We start from the raw sequence: 22,449 nt of genomic DNA, 5'->3' as shown, positions 1-22,449 counted from the left end.
ATTAGAGATAGATGCAAAACATAGAATGGTTAATCCAATTAGAAAATGTCTAATTTAAAATCTGCAATAAGGATCCACTCTTAGTGGCATTTTAGGCAAAACAAACCCCACAAACCAAAAAGTCTTGCATGTCTAGTTATCGGACTATAGTATATCCGGTGACGGGTAAGTCTTGCTGAGTATTAGTATACTCATCCTTGCTTGTGGCACTGTTTTCAGGTACTAACTTCGAAGATATGATTGCGAGTCTGACTTGGCCGTGTACTCTGCCTCTGGGCTGGTCTGTTGAGTGGGATGGCCCTTCAGCTGGTGCTGATCGCCCTCCCGCTGAGTGACGTGTTTCGTACGGGCTTTATCGATGCGTCACTTCCTTTCGTTAGAAGTCTTTTACTGCTTCCGCTGAGACAATGACACTTGAATGACGCGTGTCGGGACAACCATCCCAATCAGAGAGAAGCCGGCGAGGTGGGACAAAGTCGAAGACCATGATCTAAGGTGCCGCTGAGGTAGCGAAGGATGCGCTTGACAGCCTGGAGGTGAGGTGCCCAAGGATCATGCATGAACAAACAAACCTGCTGAACGGCGAAGGCAATGTCCGGTCGAGTGAAGGTAAGCCACGGAAGAGCGCCAACAAGGCTACGGTACTGACTGGGGTCATCCACAGGAGGGCCGTCATAGGAGAGCTTGGCACATGTGTCCACTGGAGTCGAACACAGCTTGCAGTCCTGCATCCCAGCATGTTCCAAGATGTCAAGGATGTACTGACGCTGAGATAGGAACAGACCAGCTGAGCTGTGAGTAACGGACACGCCCAGGAAGTGATGAAGCTGGCCCAAATCCTTCATAGCGAACTCATGCTAAAGAGACGCAATGATCCGTCGGAGCAGGCTGTCAGACGATGCAGTGAGCACAATATCATCAACATACGAGAGCAAGTACGCCATCTCAGAACCAGAATGGTAGATGAATAGAGAAGCATCAGTCTTGGACTCAGTGAACCCAATGGATAGCAGAAACCCAACAAATCGACTGTGCCATGCCCGGGGAGCATATTTCAGACCATACAGGGACTTGTTCAGCCGGCAGACATGATCTGGGGAGGATGTATCAACAAAACCAGTTGGCTGTACACGGTAGAATGTCTCAGTGAGGGTCCCGTGGAGGAAAGCGTTCTTGACATCCAGTTGATGAATAGGCCACTTGTAAGAGATAGCTAGAGTAAGAACCGTGCGAACAGTCGTGGGCTTGACGACCGGGCTGAAAGTCTCGTCATAATCAAGTCTAGGACGCTGTGTGAATCCCCGAAGCACCCACCGAGCTTTGTACCTTTCCAGTGTACCATCAGAACGAAACTTGTGAGTAAAAATCCACTTTCCGGTGACAATGTTGACACCTGCCGGTCGGGGGACCAAGCTCCAAGTATCGTTGGATTGCAATGCTGCATACTCCTCCATCATCGCCGCACGCCAGTTGGGATCAGCGAGTGCAGCCCGCACAGAGGGCGGGATCGGTGAGATAGCCGTCGCCTGGAGGTTGAGATGGGGCTGGCGGAAGCCCGTCTTCCCTCGAGTGCACATCGCATGATCATTGGCCACGGGAGGAATAGGAACAGCCGTGGCGGGAAGACGGCCAGGAGACGAGAAACCGGAGGGCCGAGCACGCACAGGATCGCCACGACCTGGTGGCACAACCAGTGGAGATCCGGGCAGTACCGTGGCCGCAGCGTGGCCAGCAGGATCGCCGGACGGACATGGGGCCGGGTGAGGGAACCCAAGCGACGGCCCGAGTGGTGAGCGACTGGCGGTGCTCGAGGACGGAGGTCGCGCTGCCGATGTCGAGGCACGGAGGATGTCACTAGCCGTGCGTGGCGCACGGGATGACGAGGGTGTAGGACGGATGGGAGCCATGGAGAGCAAAGAAAGGTATGACAAAGGCTAGAGTCTTAGTACGGAGACAGTTCAGGAGGTATGTCGCAGCATGGAGATCGGCGTTGCGGAGGCGATCGAGCTCGGCGGTGCGGAGGCGATCGAGCTCCTCGATTTCAGCGGGCATCAAGATGGAGCAGCGATCGACAAGGGTAGCGGCGAGCGACAGATGCGTCGTAGACTGCGAATCCATAGGTCAGCGGCGCTAAGGTTTGCGGTGATGGGCATGGCCAAAAGGCGATGCGAATCAGCAACGCAGAGAAGTAGCGGCGAGCAGGGCCGGCGTCAAGGAGACAGCGATGGATGAAGAGCTCGGCGGCGCTAGGGTTTAGGGTGCGGAAGCGATGGTGGAGAGGCCGTAGGATCAATCTTTCTTGGTACCATGTAAGCTGGGATAGTTAGGGAATAATAGATTGATTAATAATGTACAGGTAGGGGTTTACATATATAGGCCGGTGGCCTATCCTACACGTATACAACTCAACCAACAGGAACAGAGAGGTGGTGCTGTCTTCGGCTCTTCGCTGCCCGCCGCTGCTGTCCTTTTGTTTATTTCTTTCGATTGGTCCTTTGTAAATGACGCTAATTTCCACGGGTTCCTCGGGTAAACCCGCAAACCGGCTAATGTATCCTTGCTTTGTCCGGGTATACGCTGGTCCCGATCCAACCCGTGTTAGGCATGCAGGATGACGGTTTTATCTAGATTGGGCACGGTCCGGCAGCCGGTTTTGTGAAACCGCTGAACAGGGCGAGAGAAAACAGCACTAGTGGAGAAGATGCTTCCCAACAGCTAGATCGAGGCGTGCGGAGCCCACATGCCGGCTCAAGGCGATGAGCAACTTGTGGCGGATTGAGGTCAGGGAAATCTCCTAGTTGGTTCCTCCCGTGCAGTGCGAGCCGACCTCGTCACGATGGAGGGATAAAAGAGAGCGAGCACCCACGCCGCAGCCAACACACCCGTCACCGGCGTTGTCACATCGCAGGACCGGTCATAATAACTATGCACCAAACAGATACTGCACACCCGATTCCACAATTTAACATGAATCACTCATAAGTCATCAGAACCGCCGATCTTAGATCCAACCACAGCACATTGTCGATTGACGGAAAAACAAAATCTCAAACGATTGAGGAGGAGGAAATCTGTTAAAATTATCTCTGAAAGATTTTGACTGAATAGAATGGGACTATGAATTCAAGACACAGAGTCAGGACATGTATTAGACTACTCTTAAGTGAAGTCAAGTTATTATATTGCATTGCATATGATGGCATAGGGCGTCCATATACGTGTACCAGGCAAAAAAAAACATTTTTTCTACTAGATAGCTTGCCTACAATAACCCCAAGTCCTCGAAAACGCCATAAAGAGTAATTACATGAACGACTGCTGTATATTCACCATATTAAGTTTTACCATCATCTGAGCCGATATTATACTGAATTAAGGATGGATTATATATATCCTCCTCGTCCATAGTTTCCAGCTTCATGGAAATTATGATGAACAAAGCAATACCTGGTCTAGGGAAATCAAGTGTACTAATGTTGATAGGTGATTGAAAGAGTTGCAATGTACGGGAGGAATACAATAATTTTGAAGCATAGCAGTGCACACTGCCAGATGATATTATTTCTCAAGAGAGTTTCCAACTGTTAATGGATACAGAAATTACTGTTTAAAAACTATCACAGTGATGCAAATGTATAGCAAAACCAGTGACCTGTTTATGTTGAATTGTCTTCACTTCTCAAACATTTTCAACCCATAACCAACAGGGAATAAAGGGTCGTAGTTAGCATCTCCAGCATTTAGAGGCAATTGATCAACAGACCCATGCCACGTCACAGGCAACGTGCCAACAAAATCATGATGTCCAAATAGGCAATCTGCAATTCCCATGCCCTCAGTTCCAGGTATCCAGGCAGCAACTAGAGCATCAATCTTCTCCAGAACTTGTGTTTCAATATCCAAGGGCCTTCCAGATACAACAATCACTAGGGTAGGGATTGTACTTGCAACACGGGTGATAAGGTCAGACCCATTAAACGGAATACTAAGGTCACTTCTGTCTCCTGCAGATTCAGCGTATGGAACCTCTCCAACCACAACAACAGCGTAGGAGAACTCCCCGGTTGCAATTGTAGCTTCTGTAGCACATGCCTCATACACAACCTCAGTTTGCACTCCCATTGATTCTTTTATGGCCTCCAGTATGCTTGCTCCTGTTAGTTCAGATAGCATAAATAACCTTTTTCTTAAATATAAAAAAATAGCAGACTTTATACTCCTGTCATCTAGTGAAACTATAAATTTCACTTTCCGAAGAATGAAAAATAATCAAAGTTAATATAATGGCACTCCATCATATGTCCACCACTGATAATAGGCATTTCCAAGATGAAACTGTCCCTTCAAGATTGAGGCCACTTCACCTCGAATTGATAAATAATTACCATTTCTTTGTGAAAGAGGGCATCAATGCTAATTTCCGACAGGATAACCATATGCATGAGTCCTTTCGCACTACCTTAAAGTAGTAGGGGCCTCCACACTAAAGAATTATAAACATATTTTCTGGACCCCCATAGTTTGGTATGTTTCTACACATGGAAGGCGAATGCCCCTTCGGTTTTATCATCCGAACCACAAAAGTTTATACATGCACAACTGTTTGATAGTACAAAAAAAAGTAGCAAGCAAAACAAAAAAATATTTTATTTATGCAAAGCTGTGAGTTTCTTCTTACCCGGAGTTATTTTTCCACTGTCTCCATTCCATCCTACTGTCCATCCACCACACTGAAGTCCAATATCGTCAGCATGTGTTCCGGTAACCAGTATCCTTTTTACATTTGTGGCCAGTGGAAGGAATGGTTCCCTCTGATTCTTGCCATTTTTTAGAAGTACCATAGACTTGCGAACAGCCTCACGCGCCAGCAACCGATGTTCCTGAAAGATATTAGCTACTCAATCTATTGTATATGGTTGGTGATATCAATTTGTGGGGGCAAATCAGCAGAAAAATAAGGAGAATAAATGAATAAAAACAGAAAGATAGAAGTAGGACACCTTACCTTACAACCAACTATATCCAGCAGAGATGGGTCTGAAAATGGATGCTCAAACACTCCAGAAATGAACTTGACCCTCAGAATCCGCTCGACCGCATCATCAATCCGAGACATAGGTATCTCCCCTGTCTCCACCAAGAACACTAGATCCTCAAGAAACTCCTCAAATCTGTAAGGTATCATAATCTGTAGATTGTTCAGTCTAGGCAGTCAGAACCAACATCATCTGCAAAATGTATTCATGTGAGCACTCAACAATCATATATACCATGTCCATTCCAGCATTAACCGACTGCTTAATGCAATACTGATAATCGGACCCCTGAGCAACTCGAGGCTCACAGAGCTTGTCAATGCCCTCCCAATCTGAAATCACAAAACCCTGAACAAGAAGAGGCCACACACGTCAAAACCTCATTGCCCCCAACTTAAACTTAAAACGTTAGATACCGGTCCACGATGGTAGTCTGTGGTCTGTGCTGCTACCTTGAAGCCTAATTTTCCCTTGAGAACATCTGTCAGCAAATGGCGGCACGAATGCAATCGCTCCCCGTTCCACTTCGAGTGGGACGCCATCACCGTTGCCACTCCTTGAGCCGTGCAATCAAGGTAAGGTGCTATATGGATTCTCTCTAAATCATCATAGGAGCAGATGGTGTTCCCCTCATTGATTCCCTTGTCAGTGCCACCATCTCCTACGAAATGCTTGGCACAAGCAAGTACCTTCTCCCTGAAGATCACATTGATGCATTTCTCACAAACAGGCCGCTGGCATACGAAAAACACACTGAGATCGCCACAGAACTGAAGTACCTAACCGAGGCCAGGAACGGGTAACCATGAGGGTGGTCGGCTGGTGGCTGCCCCTGCAGGCCGGTAACAATGGTGGTCAACGAGCGCACCACCTCCATGTCCTCGCTGTAGCTCTCGTAGCATCTTCCCCACCTCGGATCCCGGCAGACCTGGCACGAACCGAACCAGATACAGCTCATCGCAAGTCTATGTCAAACACCACCAGTTAATCATGGTTGTTTTAAATTTTATTATTTTACTCACAGCGACGCAGGGGGCGAAGGTCCAGTGGATGCCGGTGGCACGGACCTCCAGCGCCGTCGCCACGCCGATCCTACGCAGGAGCTCCGGATCCCTGTGAGGTAAACGGCAACACGATTTGATTTGCTACGACGAGTGAAGGAAAGCAAAACACAAGGCTAGCTGTTAGCATCATATCAGAGGATGTGAAAACTTGGATCCAATCGATCGGCACCTGGCGGCGCCGAGGCCGACGTTGTGGGGGAAGACGGTAGCGCCGTAGACGTTGTTGTGGCCGTGGACGGCGTCGGTGCCGTAGAGGATGGGGACGCCGAGGCGGGAGGAGAGCGCGAGGCGCTGCATGCCGTCGACCATGCCGGTCCAGCACGCGGGCGAGCGGTCGCCGGGCGCGCTGCCGCCGCCGTTGAGGACGCTTCCGGCGCCGAGCTCCGCGAGGGCGCGCGCCGACGCGACGGTGCGCTCGATCTGGGCCATCTGCGCCGCCTTCTCCCGCAGCGTCATGCGGCCCAGCAGGTCACGCACCCGCGTCTCCACTGGAGCCGACGCGTCCTTGTACAGCGGCATCGCATCGCCGTGCGCCGCCGTCGCCATGCCTACGTCGCGTGGGCAAGCGGGGGAGGAGTGGAGAAGAGGAGATGGGAATTAGGATTGATGACTGGACTGGAGCGATGAACGAGGCGGAGTCTGAAGTCTTGGTCTTTCATATATATAAACTTGTTCCCGCCACATGGCGTTTACCATTTTCAAATGCTCCATCCATCCCATCATGTGAAGACCGAGGATGGCCGGTGATCTACAGATCTCAGAACGAATGCTGCGGCTGCAGAAGCCGCTATCTGATTGCGACTTAATCAAAAGCCACATAAATGAATGCCTTAGAGACCTACGGCGGCATATCCTTGACAGAAAAGGAATACAAATAGGTTCTAAGAGATTTCTCTAGTTTTGTTTTTAAAATAAATAATGGAGGAACTTTGTTCATGAGTGACTATAAAATACATTTTGCGCAGTTTTCCACTGGGAAGTCTGTTTCTAGGTTTGTTCAAAGAAAATACTCATAATTACTCTAAGTCGAGGTCAAGGCATAGTTGAGTTTACAAAGTTTATGAGCTATGGCGTGGTCATTACGTAAAATCTGAGCCTTAGGGTGTGTTTAGATTTTTTGGCGTAAATTTTTGAAAGAGAATCTTACTATTTTGGAGCACTAAATAAAGTTTATTTACAAAACTTTTTGTACGGATGAGTTGTAAATCGCGAGACGGATCTAATGAGCCTAATTAATTCATAATTAGCGAATAGTTACTATAGCATCACTGTTGCAAATCATGGATTAAGTAGACTCATTAGATTCATCTCGCGGTTTACAACTCATCCGTATAAAAAATTTTACAAATAGATTTTATTTAGTACTCCATGCATGTGTCCAAACATTCGATGTGACGTTTTTTGGTGTAAAATTTTGGGATCTAAACAAACTCTTAGTGACATAATTGATTACAATCAATATTATTGTCGATCATATTGATTATTCTATGATGACTTGTCCAGTCTCACTAAGTCTTGGCACCCTACCAACTCTATGATTATTACAAATGTATAGATTATGATGACCACATTGTCACTAAAGTCAAAAGTCCATAGGCCTAGGGGTGGTCCGCGAAAACATTATCTAGGACTTGGTAACAAGTGCTTGTTATCAGAGAGGAGAGTTTGTGACAATGTGATCATCATATTAATTAACTCTCCTCTCTGATAGCAAGTGTTTGTTCAAGGAAAAGATTCATGACCTTCTCTTTTTCATCCAAGTCTAGGTCAAGACATAATTTAGTTAACAAGTTTTATGAGTCTCCCACTGTCACTATATAAATTTGAGCTTCAGTGACCTGATTGGTTGTCGTCAGCATGAAAGATCATATTCTATGATGACTTGTCCAGCCTCACCAAGTCTTACACACTACCACTACTGGAATCTAGCTCTTTGACGTGTGTCCGGCAGTTTGCCGTGTGCTTTCTATAGGGCACATGACAAAAAAATCTTTTTAATCATGTGCAAACACGGTAAAGATATAACACATGGCAAAGAATCTCTTTACCGTGTGTTTTTTGGAGCCTTTACCGTGTGCCTCTGACACACGGCAAATTAGGGAATCCTATAGTGTACCAAACTCGACCATATTGTCACAAACAAATTAAGTCCACACGCCAAGGGTGGGTCCACGAGAACCATTATATACAAACCCTCGGTAACAACAATGACTAGATGTTCTACACTAGTTAACTAGCAGGTAACTCATGTAGTTATGTGGCTAGTATCAAGAATTTAAGTGTGCATGTACCATTGTATCGTCCGGCCTTTACCTTATCATCACTACTATTCTCTATATCACTGACAGTATATAGTTTCCATGGTCAAGTTCAAACTTCCTATGAGCAAGAGCAATCAGAGGAAAAAAGTGTTTTTGACGGTAGTCCATAGGCAAATTGAATTTGCCTGTGAAGCTATAGCCTTGACTGCTTTTGTTTCTGGTATACTTGTCGACGTCTTTTACAGATCAACACACGAACGTGCTCGGTGGCGGGCTCAACTGGTAGTCCAGGTAGGCCCAGAACTATCCTAAAATTTGGCCGAAAAAGTTTTAGTACTTCTGAATTTGTAGCCCAAACCGACAAAGCGGCCCAACAAGCGATCCCTCAGCCCACTCACAGACGCCTGATGCCCGGCGCCCATCGTCCCTGACTCCCTGTCCCCCCAACCCGACCCCGGTACCCGACGGCCGCGCCTGGCCTCTCCCCCAGACGGCGGACCGCCGCACTGCTCCGCGGTCGTGTTGCCTCATGCCAACAGCCAACCCCAAACTTTGACGTCGATTGACCGCCCTGGCACCCCTACGCGCAGCGCGGCCGGCGGCTCGACCCGCCTCCCTGCGCGCCAGGCTGCCGCGTGCCACCGGTCCGCTGCGGCGCCGCCCGTCGCCTCCCGCCGCCATCGCCCACTGCAGCCCTCGGCCAGTTTCCAATGGTTCGTACTACACTACTGCTGCTCTTTCTCTCGGCTCCAATTGCAATCAGCAGACTAGTGAATTAGTGATTAACTCCATGACCAATTGTGTGTGATGGCAATGGTTCAGGACTTCAGGTGCAACTCCAGTTGTGGATGATGGCAGTACGGGTTCAACTCAAACTCCAATTTATGTAGGATCTTGTTGATGTTGCAACTCTTATATACTAATTTATTCAAGTTCCAAACTAATATGTTGAATTGAACGTATTGTGAGATCTTTTCAATTACTTTAATCTAAATTCGCTTATTATGTACTGGATTGTGGTTTGAATTTTTTTTAACTAGGACTACCCTAGTTTCAATTTCTGGGTCCGCCACTGAACGCGCTAGGTCGCGCAGCACGAGGAGGAGCTCGATGCAGCGCCTCTTGTGTGAAGCGGTCAGACCGGTCACCGGTGAACACCAACGACAACTGACGAACACTCACCCGGGAGGGACCCGTCATGGCAAGCGCGCGCAGGGTTGTTTTAAGATCGGCAGGCCACCTAGAACGTCTTTAAATGTCGCGGAGACGAAGGAAGAATAGCAGATAAAGATTGAAAAAGCTAGAGTTTGGAGAAAAAGATAAAGACGATAAAAAGTAGAAGTTGTATTGACTTTGATCGATTGGATGATTCTCAATCAGCTGTTACCATTTATATTTATAGAGTGGGATGGACTTATCCCGCAAAAAATTCCTTTTACAGATCTAAATCTATAAAATTTCCAATTGTACTCGGACTCCTCTTCAACCGGTTAGACCGGTCGGACCCACCGGAGAGATCGGTCGGCTCTGCCAGACTGGCTACAGCGCTCAGACCGATCAGACTGCTTGGTCAGACCGGTCATACCGGTTGCTGCCAATTTTAACATATGCCCCCCTATTTTTTTTAGTAAAGCTTTCTTGCCAAAAAAACAATCTTTAGGACCAAAATTGTCTAAGCGCGATGATTAACAATACATTATCCATTTATTTGTGCTAAAGGCGATAAACAATTATCGGCCATGACTTGCTCTATTCAAGTCGATGTTGAAACAACTTGTTTCGGCCACCACACCTTCTTCATGGTAGTTGACTTCACTGGCACGGCCTCTACTTGTTGCTCCATTGCTTCTTTCTTACATAAACATTGCAGCCTTCGTTTTCTAGTACGAGGGACACCATCTCGGCTGTAAATATTTTAAACCTTGCTTCGTGCTCTTCTCATCCTCCTTGCTACAATCAAAATCCTTTTTAACCAGATTATTGCTAGCAACAATTGGTCTTTGTGGTGAAACATGATTTGGATACATAGGAGGATATTGAATGTAATATGATTGCATATGCATCCTACTATAATCAATGTGTGTATAAAAGTAAGGATAAACCATGGAGCAATCGGCCTATAATGTGTAGCAATATAATTACCTTGATGTGGATAAGAAACTGATTGCTCTTGATGTTTTGATGATGATCTCATATCCTTGGCTCCACCTGGCTGCTTCTTTTTCTTCTGAGTAGCCCCTTGCTTCTCATATTTGGCCAAGACTTCCTTAAAACTCGGCCTTGTCTTGTTCTTGGAGGGACTCTAAAGTGCACTAGACGCACCAGTCAGACCGGTCTTGGCACCGGTCATACCGGTCGGACCGTCAGACCGTCATTGGAACCGGTCGACTTGTTGTTGGTCTTCTTCTTCTTGTTTTGCCCCCCGAGCGTTGAAGTCTTCACTGCGGCTTGAGGGGTCTCTTTCTGTGTCAACTTCTTTTCAGGTCTTTCATCACCAATGATCACATTTTTTTTCCTTTTGTTGATTCGGCTTGACTTGGCCGAACTAGCATCTTAGGATTCATCAATTCAAGCGTGTGCACCGGGAAAGGATTTTGATCAAACTGCATGGTAAGAAGAACCAATCGTCCTTCATTAACGGCCGATTGAATCTGTCTACGCAAAACATTACAATCATTAGTGGCATGTGGAAAAGTATTATGAAATTTACAATATGCTCGCCGCTTTAACTCCTCAAGCATCGGTATAGTATGTGTCATCTTGATGTATCCATTCTTATACAACTCATCAAATATTTTCTCACACTTGGATACATCAAAAGTAAATTTCTCTTCATGCTGATTTTTGTGAATCAACTTAAGAGCAGAACATGTAAAAGATTTGGCTTGGGACGGCCAAATGAACTCAGCAGTATAAACATATTTAGACTCATCATCTGAACAATCTGAATTGTAATCTAAAGCATGCACACTAGAACAGTGATGTCTATGAGTTTCTTGAGACTCTTTGCTTCGGCTTTCTATAGCCAAAGCTCTTTGATGCACCTGAGTAATAATAAAGAAATCATAGCCCTCTAATCTTTCTTTGATATGAGAGTGCAAGCCATTAAGAGCCAAATCTACAATATTCACACAAAGCATCGGTTTTTTGCATCGCAGAATCTTTTTATATAATCATCTACAGATTCATCACGTGTTTGCCTAACCGATGTAAAGTGAGACAATTTAAGCTCATTATGCCCACAGAAAAAGTGCTCATGAAACTTCTGCTCTAATTGTTCTCATGAGCCAATGGAGTTAGGTGCCAAAGAAGAAAACCATGAGAAAGCAGTTCCAGTTAAAGAAAAAGAAAATAAGAGCACTTTTAACTCATTTGTGGAACCAGCTTCTTCTAATTGGACAAGATACTGACTGATATGCTCAAAAGTACTTCTAGTATCTCCCCCCTCTGAATTTAATAAACTCAGCCAACCTAAAACCAGCATGATATGCAACCGAATCAAACGAAGCAGGATACGACTTTAGATATACATGAGTTTTACTTCTAACATCCACTCCAAAGTTTACTTTAAGCAGGTTAGCCAAATCATTCTTATATTCAGCAAGCATTTTATCAAAATTACTCGACGAATTTGGCTTTGTGGATGAAGACACCTCGCGCTGGTTTGAAACAGTGTGACCGAACGGGCCGGTCGGACCAGTCGCTGCGACCGGCCTGACCGGCTGAGGTGAACCGGTCTGACCAGACTGGGAAGTCGGTCCGACTAGTCTCTGCTGGTTTTGCCAACGCTGCATGTATTAGTCGAACATCTCATCTGAGATAGGACCGATAGGTGGCACAGAGCTCCTGGGGGTACTGGTGACACATGTGGAACAAGCTCATTTGTTCGGCTGAAGTCGGCCGAACTAGGGTTACTCATAATGGGATCCCTTGTGCGATCCAACAAGCAGATCCCACAAGGGCTCGGGGGCTACTGTCGGGTATAACTATACTAGCTACCTAAAGACGGAGGACTAAAGCGAAGGCTAGGCCGTTGCGACAGGCAGCCTGATAGTGGCATCAGCCAGCCCCGACCTACGTGGGGGGTTCCCGCCTCGTCCGACCTAAGAGGAGCAGATTCCTTCCGCCCAACCTAAGGAAGAAGTCCGCGCCTTGCTCGACCTATTGGTCCTGCCCACCTTGTCAGGCGGTCGGGCGGACGGGACAGGGGCGCACCCGACCTGGAGCTGGGTCCCGCCATGACCCGCGTCGCGTGGGTCAGACAGCGGCATAGGCCGACAGGTGACCGGTCATGCTCTGGTGCCGCCTGCGCTGACACGGTACACAGTGGAGCGCCCCTTCCTGTCACGTCCTACGGCGTGGTAGCACGTAGGGTGGGCCGGACGTGCTGCACCAAGACAAAGACACCGCCGCATATCCCGCTCCGCAGACCACTGGGTGATATGGACCCAGTAGCAGAGGTGGAGGGCGGCGATGGCATGGCCAGGAGGGCCCACGCGCGACCAACGACGACCGAGATGATGGAGGAAGCACCAGACGGGCTTCGTAGTTCTCTCTCTCTCTCTCTCTCCCTCTCTATGATTGTACACTGTTCTCTTCCCTGTCGTATAAGAGGTGGAGAGCAGGCCCCTATGAGGGGGATCGACCAAGAGAAACATACGAGACCAAACGAACACACACAAGCACACTCCCGCCATTGGGAAAGAGGCAGGCGAAGCTCCGAGCAGCTCTTGCCGGCAACTGCCCTAACCAGACGGGAGCCACGAACACTCCACCTTTCCTCCGAACTCAGAGACTTGGGACGTTCATCCCTCTCTCAACCGTTTGTAATCCCCGACTACAAACCAGTGCAAGATACACGAGCAGCATGAAATGGACATAGGGTATTACATCTCCCGGTAGCTCGAACCAGTATAAACCCTTGCATTACCATCCTCCCCTAAATGCGCATCCACGAGAATCACTAGTCAGTGCTAAAAAATACTAACAATAATGATAATTAAAATCAACCATGGAGCGACCACCCGGGAAAACAGCGCAACCACAAGGATTATATGGCTCTGGTCTTGGCCGATTAATTAGATTTCTCTAGATTGTTAGTAGCTTACCGAAAGGCGCAAGGGGGGGGAGACTAGGTTCAAGAGGGTTACTCGACCTGCCAAAGGGGTTTGGTACGCCTACGGGATATGCCCGCTTTTGGGGATGGTGCATTCGCCTAGTGGCTGAAACCTCAACGGTCTACTACTGGTTAGAGAGTCTTTGTAAAGACATCGTAGTGAATCCCTGTCACTCACCAAAGGAAGTGTTTAAGGGCCTTGCAACCCGGGCATTAAGGGAGACATGACATGTGGGTAAAGTGTGCAACCTCTACGGAGTGAAAACTGGTATATCAGCCGTGCTCATGGTCAAAAGCGGCTCGGACCCTCACATATCTACTTAATTAAAATCATGGTTTAATTCAATTATTTAATTGTTTCAAGTTTTATTTATTATTTCAGTTATCAATTTCTTTTTCTTAAATGTGGGATGGTTTTCATACATGCTAGTATTAGGTTGTTAATGCTCAACTGTTATTAAAATGCCTATCGCTTATTCAGCCAGCATTTATTCTTGTTTAAGCTTTTCATATCATTTATTTTTTAATATACTTGCTAAGTACGTGATGTGCTCACCCTTTCTATACCAACACTACTCAAAATAAGATCAATTTGAGGACTTCCCAGAGGACACTCAGAACTTCTAGGGGTATGTTTTCCCAGAGCTACCTGTGGTGTTTAGAAGATCCGCTGCTAGAATAAATGTGAACTAAAACGCATATTTATTTATGTTATGACTTTCGGCTTGGTTTATAATAAATAACTATGGTACTATATGACATTGTTACTGTTATTCACTTATGTCGTCATATGTGTGTAATTTGGATCCTGGTGCACATATGATTTATTGTCGATTTATTTCTTCAAAATCGAGCGTGACGAAGTGGTACCAGAGCTATGTTGACTGTAGGACGTTAGTTTAGTTAGTAACGGTCATTAGTTAATCATTCTTTGATCCGTATTAATATTGTTCTTGCTCTTGATTAATTAATTCTAATTCATTGGTCATTTATCTCCTCCTTGTTACTAATAATTGGTTATTTATTATATCTTTGTTCTGTTTATTTATTATATCGAACCAATTTTCCTATATGTATATTCTTTTTGTACTAACTTCTCATATCATCCACTTATAGATGGTTCTCACTAGACGTGCCGCCAGCTCATGTAGCAGCCTGCTTTCCGTAGATGCTAGCGCAGCCGTACATGTACCTGAACCAGCACCTGAGCATGTACATACACCTGCGCCTGTACCTGCACCTGCGCCTATAGCTGAGGAAGACACTTAAGATAAGGAGGAGCCTGAAGAACTAGTAGAAGTGGTGGACCTCACCGAAGAAGATGATGAAGAAGAAGTGGTACACGTTGAGGAGGACCAGGTTGAGTATGTAAATGTTGAAGCTACATAAGAGGAAGATGATGACCAAGATGTACATGAATATGCACCTGGAGTTGGAGTTGGAGCTGGAGCTGCTGCACCGCCACTGTCACCGAAGCAGCCAGAGAAGTGAACCGTGCAATTTCATCATTATAAAGGCCATTGTTACTTCTCCCGGGCGTTGCGCATTATGTTCCACTATCTGCTTATTTCGGTGGAGATCGACTACGTGGGTTCTGGATATTGCCCAGTGCAATGACAGGGAGAAGGTCTTGTATGCTTCAGGCAGGCTTGAGGGATCTGCAGCTAATTAGTGGGATTGATACACTAGTACTCATGCTAATCCTGCCACCGTCACCTGGTTAGAGTTCAAGAATCACTTCAGATCTCACCATATTCCAGATGGAGTGATCCAACTCAAGAAGGAGTTCCTTGATCTGAAGTAGGGGAGCATGTCTGTGAGTGAGTATCGTGACAAGTTCATTCAGTTGTCGCGATATGCTCCTGAGGATGTAGCTGATGATGAGAAGAAGTAGGAGCTGTTCTTGGAAGGTCTGAATGGAGGACTGCAGTATTAGCTGGTCACTCACACTTTACCTACCTTTCAGAAGATGGTAGACAAGGTGCTTGTTCTTGAGCACAAACGTTGTGAGCTGGAGGAGCGCAAGAGGAAGTTCAACAGCCCAGGGTAGTCTAGCAGCAACACTTGCCCTCGTTTGCCCATCATGCCATAGGGACTAAGCAGCGTACTGGGATGCAGCAGGGGCAGTATCAAAATCAGTGCTTCAACCAGAGTCAGAATCAGTACCAGATGAATCAACGCCCCAGCACCCCCCCCCAAATCGTCTAAACACATTTCTGCTCCCCCAGCTGAAGACTAGAGCTCCTAGGTAAGTTCCAGCGCGAGGAACCCAGATAACTGAGCTACACTCAGTTTATATGTTTTTCGGAGAACCTATCTAGTGTTACCACCTTTTTAGGTGTTACCGTGCTACATAGCATCTACATCAGTGCATTAAAAATTTATCCAAAAATATGAATGAATAGAGAATGCAAATATCTACTATCATACAAAATTCGAGGTTGTGCAAGAAAAAAATGAAAAAAAAACAAACCAGCACTTGAATATGCGATGCAGGAGCGCCGCCAGCCAGGTGGGGCTTGACCCTTGGTGAGCGCGGGGGGGGGTGCGAAGAAGGCCAGCGGCATAGCGATGGCACCGAGGCTGTGGATGAGAGGAGGCGTCGGGAGGAAGAAGATGAGGAGCAACGCCGCGTGGGCTAGCCCATACAGGGGCTTCTCTGATGAATCAGATCCCAGTCATATATGTGACTGCGAATGCCCCTTCATGCCTGTGAGATTTTTGTTAGTCTTAGAATTTGACCATCTAGACTGTTCGGGAACAGAGATGCTCAGACAGTCATATGGTAGGATAATTATACATGTGTTTGAGTGTATGTATTTGCACCGATAAAACTAAGCAAAGAGTGTTGTGTATCGAATGTAGTAATAATAGTCTTTATAATTTGCTGATAACTAATTTTTGTGCTGCCCAGCCGTGAGCTCAACTTGACATCAGTATGAGCCCATTAGAGTCAGGCCCAGCTAGGCTTTGCCCAGTAGAATTTCGGCTACCCGCATGGATGCAGTCATCTAAAAACGCACGTGCGCAGGGCAATTTTTTTCTAAATCGTGGAACTGGCTTTACTTAAGATAATAATTCGGGAGATGTGAATATAGTGGCAGTTAGTTTTACCCCTGTATTGGTAGCACCATATGCTAAAATTATTTTTAATAAACCTGCCCGAGGTTCAATTAATTTCTTTCCCAAACTAGGGGTAGGCATAGAAAGATTTGCCACACTCTTATAGTTCCATCTTTCCTTACATATTTTTGTAAGGTTCCTATAGCGTTATTAGTACCTTTTTTCAAATGATCCATAATTTTTAAGTATAGCTACTAGCTTTTTCGATGATTTTGGCAAATTGCCAATATTCACAACATAATCGCCAATAGTTTATAGCAAATTAACCAAATATTCTGAAACGGTTGACCACTTTTGAGAAAAATTTCTGGAAAAAATAATACTCTTTGTAATCACTTTTGTATGGTACAATGCAAGCCTAATGTGGCAACAAAAAGTAATATTACTAAAATTGCAGATAAAAACCAAACATGAACATTTACTTTGATCCTAACAAAACGCGCTAAAAAGAAAGATGGTAAATTCTGAAAATAGTAAAAAAATGATAGGCCAGTAATCTGGTAAATTATAATCATCTTATCACCATTAATAGTAATGATAACTGAAACTACTTTTGTTTCTTAAAAATCTACCCAACTCAACTGTTATAAGAATAGTCTAAAGTAACCCACCTCTACCATTAAAAATAATCTAAATGAACCACCTAATCTTCATTTAATTCCCTATATATGTCATATAATAAAAAATATACTTTAAAGATTGCATATTAAATATTGAATTCCTTTATTATTAAGAATAACCTAAAGTAACCCTTAATCTATAATTAAGTTACTAATTTGTTGCTCAGAAAATATTCCAAAGTGCTATAAGTAATGTGGTCCTAAATATCATAATGACATTGTTGCCAATATAGAAAAAGCTAACCCAAGTTAACCCCGTAATAGTAAGAAAGTAGGTTTTTTAGCACCGGTTTTTTTCAAATCTTTTCTACTTAGTAGTCTAAATTTCTTAATTTGGTTGTTGTGGTCGGACTCCCTTCTGTACTTTCTCCCTTTTGTACATTGCAATAAGGGCTGCTCACCTTTCCTTTTGACGGCTTGGCAATCAACAACTTGATTTTAATAGGAAAGACAGAAAGAACACATACTCCATGATGACGAATAAGCAGCCGATGAGAGGGAGAGGCTCAATATCCACTGGCTTCCGTAGTAGGAGTTACCCATTGTTCACCGAAGTCGTCAAAGAGAGAATCCTCTCACTTTTCATTGGACAAAGAGGCTCTCCCGTGATCGGCTATTGAATTCCTCGGTACAATATTCTTAGAACGAATCCCTGGATTTACAATCCTAAGGGCCCAGGCCCAGCGAACAAAAGAGGATGCTTTCATCTCTCTTTCTTTCGAACCATAAACTCTGAAGCGCCACCGCTTGTGCGGGCCCCTGTCAATTCCTTTGAGTTTCATTCTTGCAAAGTTACTCCCCACCACATTACTACTACTAAGTAAACAGATCAACCTTGCAAGAGGGACTAGCTTAAGCTTACTTCCTCAAAAAAGCCAATGATTTCCCAAGCGCCAAGCTCCAAAACTTATTTGCCCCTCTCCTCGATAGTAGTAGATTGACTCAAGGCTCAAGAAGATTGACCCTGTTCGACCAGTCAGTCTCACAATCAGGCAGGCTTATACCATTACGCTCACGAGCAGAATCAACGCTTGAGCGGCGGGGCAGTGGGTGTGGGACTGTAAATCCTCTTTCATTCGCTGGGTCTGGGCCTTTTTGGACTGTGAATCCAAATAGAGTTAGTGGTTCGATTCCACTCATGAACGAGAGCGAGACTGAACGAAAGAAAATGCAAGTGAAATGAGACGAGAATCCAAGATTGGGAAGTGCACTTGTCCCGCAAAAACCATAGCTTGTTTAGTTTCATTTACACCTAATCCATATCGAGTAGACCCTGTCGTTGTGAGAATTCTTAATTCATGAGTTGTAGGGAGGGACTTATGTCACCACGAGTTGCCTAACTCTGATTAAAAACCTTTTCCAGGTGCTGAAAACAATTCCTGCTACTGTTCTGTGTCATAGGAGGATGGGTCACAGCATAAGCTGTTATGGACCTTCAGAGACTACGTGTAATAGGAGCATTCATTGACAAAAGGATCACCCTAAGATGATCATCTCATGGATATTAGGAACGAATCAAGTCAGATGGATTCATAGTAGGGGCATCAACTGGATTGGTTGGGTCGGCTTCAACTGGGCCAGGGCGACCCTCTATCTCTAAATGATCTATCCGCTCCAAGATGGACAGGGGGAAGGGAGAAGCAGGGCTCGAAGAAAACGAGTCGTGCAAGGACGCGGGGGATGTAGCAAGTAAGCTGTAAGATTTTGATCAATTTAGTACCGACATTGCTTCATCCATTCTTTCTTGGGCGCCGGTAATCACAAGAATGGAAATCCCACTCTTGTAGTTTGTAGTTTTAAATTCCCGAATCGAATCAATTTAAATTAATAAAAGAATAAGAAAATACTACCTCTTCCCTATTGGTAGCCGTTTGGGCCTGTCATTTGGAAAAGGCACTGATATGTAGCAATCAGTACTAGTGTGTGTTTCTTCTTTGCTTTATCTTTGAAATCAAAGAAATGCTTGGCACATGCAGGATCAGTTTCTTAGAAATGACGAGCACATCTATTTCCAAACAAAGCACATAGCCCAACCTAAGTTTCAATTAAACACAAGACACATGGAGCGGTGATCTGAAAGGAAATAGAATACAAAAGGCATAATTACTGAATAAAAGATAAAAAGTATATTAGCATTATATTAGAATACGACCAAATGGGAAAAGAGAGCAAAGATAAGAATTTTTCAAAAATTACACAGTATAATTCAGATACTCACAACCACGCACACTCACCCCTTTAAACCCACAAACACCAACTCTATCCAGTCTATGAGCATCTTCGAATACGGAGTTGGCAAATTCTGAAGAATGACATAGTCATCACAGGCGCCTCGCTGTCTACGGGAATGTCACTTGCCACTAAAAGCACAACACCATTAAATCCTAGAACATTCGCTCCCACAGGGATTCAAACCCATGACAAGAGGTGCTGCTGAGGCTCTTCTAACTACTAGGCTACATGCACTTTCGCAAAGGTAACAAAATTTTAGCTACACGCGGATCCATATTTACCCACAATACACCTTAAAAGCTATTCTCTTCGTTCCAAATTGTGTAGATCATTTTAACCAATCTAAATACATTGATTTTACTATTTATCTAGACATAGCGTACATCTAGACGCCTAACATCTATGCATATAAATTTACTAAAACCACCTACAACTTAGAACGAAGGGAGTAAGTCCTTAAGAGCGTGATTGGACGGTTGAGCGTCCCTAGCCTGGCCTGCACAAATGAATCAGGTTCTTCCCGACCAGGCCGGTTGCATTAACACCCGTCTGATTGTTTGTACTCCCTTCATATTGAAATAGAAGTCGTTCTGGAGGGAGGGAGATGTTGACAAATAGAAGTCGTTCTGGAGGGAGGAAGATGTTGACAAATAGAAGCCATTCTGTGGCTTGGCTGATATTCCTCACCAGGATTGAAGTAGGTCGTTCGACCCACCATCCAAACACCTGCTCGCATTTTCCTGAAAACCCGATCATCTTTAGCATAGTAGGTAGCTAGTCTTGTTTATGAATCATTAAGAATTCTCTCTTCAAAATACGGTTACCTCCAAAGTTTTCTACAATGAAAATACAATAATCATCCTAATTTTAATCACTTTTCAGCTGGTCTTGTTTAGGCCCTGTTTGTTTCACTAGCGCAATTTGCGCTATAAAAAGAATCTTGTATGCATGGAGTATTAAATGAAGTTCATTTGCAAAACTTTTTCACAGATGGGTGTAACTTTTCGAGACAAATCTATTGAGCCAAGTTCCACCATGATTGGCTACAATAACCATCCTCTAATCATGCGGTCAAAGACCTCATTAGATTCGTCTCGCGAAGTAGCGCAGATGTTGTGGAGTTATTTTCGTAAACTGTCTTTATTTAATACCTCTAATTAATGGCCAAAGTTGTGCAGAGTAGCTTGTGCTACTAAACCAAACAGGACCTTATTTTGCAAAAAAATTGAGGTTCTGATACTGTAGCACTTTCGTTGTTATTTGGCAATTAATGACTAATTATAGACTAACTAGGTTTAAAAGATTTGTCTCATCGTTTATAGTTAAACTATGTAATTAGTTATTTTTTAAAACTGCATTTAATGCTTCATGCATATATTCGAAGATTCGATATGATAGATACTGCAGCAAAATTTTAACTTAAGGCTCTGTTTGGGAGGGCTTCAGCTCCGCCTTCAAGACCGGCTTCTGCTGGAGCCCTCCCAAATGGGTGTCCGCAACCGGCTCCACAAGTGAAGCCGCTGGAAATTCCGCTCTCTGGAGCGATTTGGTGGAGGAGGAGACACCAAAACGTGGCTCCGCGTGGCTACATTGGCTCCTCCATGTTGCTTGCCTCCTTTGCCCCCAATGGCCGTACGCAGAGCAGAGCGTTGGAGCAGCGACCGGCGGAGAGAAGCTCGTACTCGTCGCTCCCCTGCGGCCGCGTCGCCGGCGGCCGCATTTGACGTCCATGCGGCCTGTGGCAGGAGCTCGACGCGGGGGCAGAGACAGGCGTGGCCAGCGACCGGGGCGGATCTGAGGTGCGCACACCAGGTGCGCGAGCTGGCTGGCACGGAGGTGCGCGGGCAGGTACACAGGGCAACCGCCATGGAGGCACATCGCGACAGGCAGAGAGTAGCGCCGCCGCCGCCGGGCTCGGAGGATGCTGGCTGTCGGTACCCTGCAACTGGGGTACCCACTCCTACTGTGCCAAGACTCGCATAGTTATCTGTAACTACGCCCTAAGGAGCTGAGCAGCCGGACCCCTGGGGTCCGGCTCCATCTCACCGGACCAATGGTCCCGGACCCGCTTCCTGCTCGGGGACGGGTCCGGTGTCACCACATGTCCCAGAGGTGGAAATGCTCAGCACCTGTGGCCGCGGACCCGGACCCCCGCAGGTGGGTCCGGGACCTCCATGTGCCTATCCGGGCCCCCGTGAGCTCTCGGCTCAGCTAGTTGCTCGGGAGGGGTCCGGAGCCGCCACGTGTCACGCAGACGCGGGTGCGGGCGCAAGCCTTCCACTGGAAGCTCCCTCACCCACCCTCATTAAGTGCGAGCGGTTGAGGCGTGCTCTGCTGCCGCTGGGCACGGGGCAGCTTTTGTCAGTCCACACTGTGGATCGCCAGCCCTCCTGCCGCATTAAATACATTGGGGCGTGCCCTACCAGAGCAGGGCATCAGATACCTACTCACGGGTTGGACAGGCGTGAAATGACAACACGGTAAGCCTACCTGTTTCCAAGGCGGCTCGTCAGTTACCAATGCAAGCATTAAAGACTCAGCGCCGCGCGGATGGGCAATGAGTCATGATGACCAACTACTAACTGGAGCAACAGTGCACGCTGCTACAGCGGACTGAGTCAGTAGTTCGGCGCTTCATCATGACCTCGACGCGCGGCTCTAGAGGCTAGTCTCTATTCCGACAGGACAGCTCAAGACCATCCCTGGTCAGAAGCTACGCACGAAAGCCGACGACAAGATCTCCGGGTCTTAGGCATTGAAGGCCAAAGTGTAGTTTATAATACATCGTCGGGCCCACCTGTCGGGCCCCGCTCAGTGTACGTGCTCCCCTTGGACATATAAAAGGGAGAGCTCGCCCGCTAGAACACAGGTTCACACGGACACGAGGCTCTCGGGAGAGCACACACACACAGAGACCAAGCTCTCTCCGAGCTCACCTAGACTCAAGCAATACAGCACACAGTGGACGTAGGGTATTACGCTCCGGCGGCCCGAACA

The 22,449-nt window shown here is 46.1% G+C and overlaps 2 protein-coding genes and 1 long non-coding RNA gene across 3 annotated transcripts; 1 reads left to right on the top strand and 2 right to left on the bottom strand.

The window, feature by feature from the left end:
• Positions 1-446: 446 nt before the first annotated feature.
• Positions 447-845, bottom strand: LOC120667771 (uncharacterized mitochondrial protein AtMg00810-like). Its single transcript, XM_039947775.1, has 2 exons — positions 573-845; positions 447-530 (listed from the first exon to the last, which is right to left on the bottom strand). Exons 1-2 carry the CDS (start codon positions 843-845, stop codon positions 447-449), a joined length of 357 nt encoding a protein of 118 aa, XP_039803709.1.
• A 2,684-nt stretch (positions 846-3,529) lies between these two features.
• Positions 3,530-6,683, bottom strand: LOC120665820 (beta-glucosidase BoGH3B-like). Its single transcript, XM_039945504.1, has 8 exons — positions 6,270-6,683; positions 6,059-6,149; positions 5,816-5,964; positions 5,489-5,732; positions 5,271-5,384; positions 5,006-5,188; positions 4,679-4,880; positions 3,530-4,154 (listed from the first exon to the last, which is right to left on the bottom strand). Exons 1-8 carry the CDS (start codon positions 6,644-6,646, stop codon positions 3,673-3,675), a joined length of 1,842 nt encoding a protein of 613 aa, XP_039801438.1. The 5' UTR covers positions 6,647-6,683; the 3' UTR covers positions 3,530-3,672.
• Positions 6,684-8,835: 2,152 nt separating this feature from the next.
• On the top strand, positions 8,836-9,722 carry LOC120665821. Its single transcript, XR_005671362.1, has 2 exons — positions 8,836-9,074; positions 9,184-9,722. It is a non-coding gene; the product is annotated as an uncharacterized LOC120665821 (long non-coding RNA).
• The last annotated feature ends 12,727 nt before the right edge of the window (positions 9,723-22,449 follow it).

The sequence above is a fragment of the Panicum virgatum genome, chromosome 3N (genome assembly GCF_016808335.1).
Source record: "Panicum virgatum strain AP13 chromosome 3N, P.virgatum_v5, whole genome shotgun sequence".
Classification (NCBI taxonomy): domain Eukaryota; kingdom Viridiplantae; phylum Streptophyta; class Magnoliopsida; order Poales; family Poaceae; genus Panicum; species Panicum virgatum.
Note: the sequence above shows the minus strand (reverse complement) of the source record. Positions and strands in the feature narration are given on the sequence as shown.

Excerpts from the sequence above, each read along its gene's own strand:
- LOC120665820 (XM_039945504.1), bottom strand. The coding sequence starts at position 6,646 with ATGGCGACGGCGGCGCACGGCGATGCGATGCCGCTGTACAAGGACGCG. Across the intron at positions 6,150-6,269 it reads GTCGGCCTCGGCGCCGCCAG|GGATCCGGAGCTCCTGCGTA; the intron begins GTGCCGATCGAT and ends TTTACCTCACAG. Across the intron at positions 5,385-5,488 it reads AGGGAAAATTAGGCTTCAAG|GGTTTTGTGATTTCAGATTG; the intron begins GTAGCAGCACAG and ends CTTCTTGTTCAG.
- LOC120667771 (XM_039947775.1), bottom strand. The coding sequence starts at position 845 with ATGAAGGATTTGGGCCAGCTTCATCACTTCCTGGGCGTGTCCGTTACT. Across the intron at positions 531-572 it reads TTGCCTTCGCCGTTCAGCAG|GCTGTCAAGCGCATCCTTCG; the intron begins GTTTGTTTGTTC and ends CCTCACCTCCAG.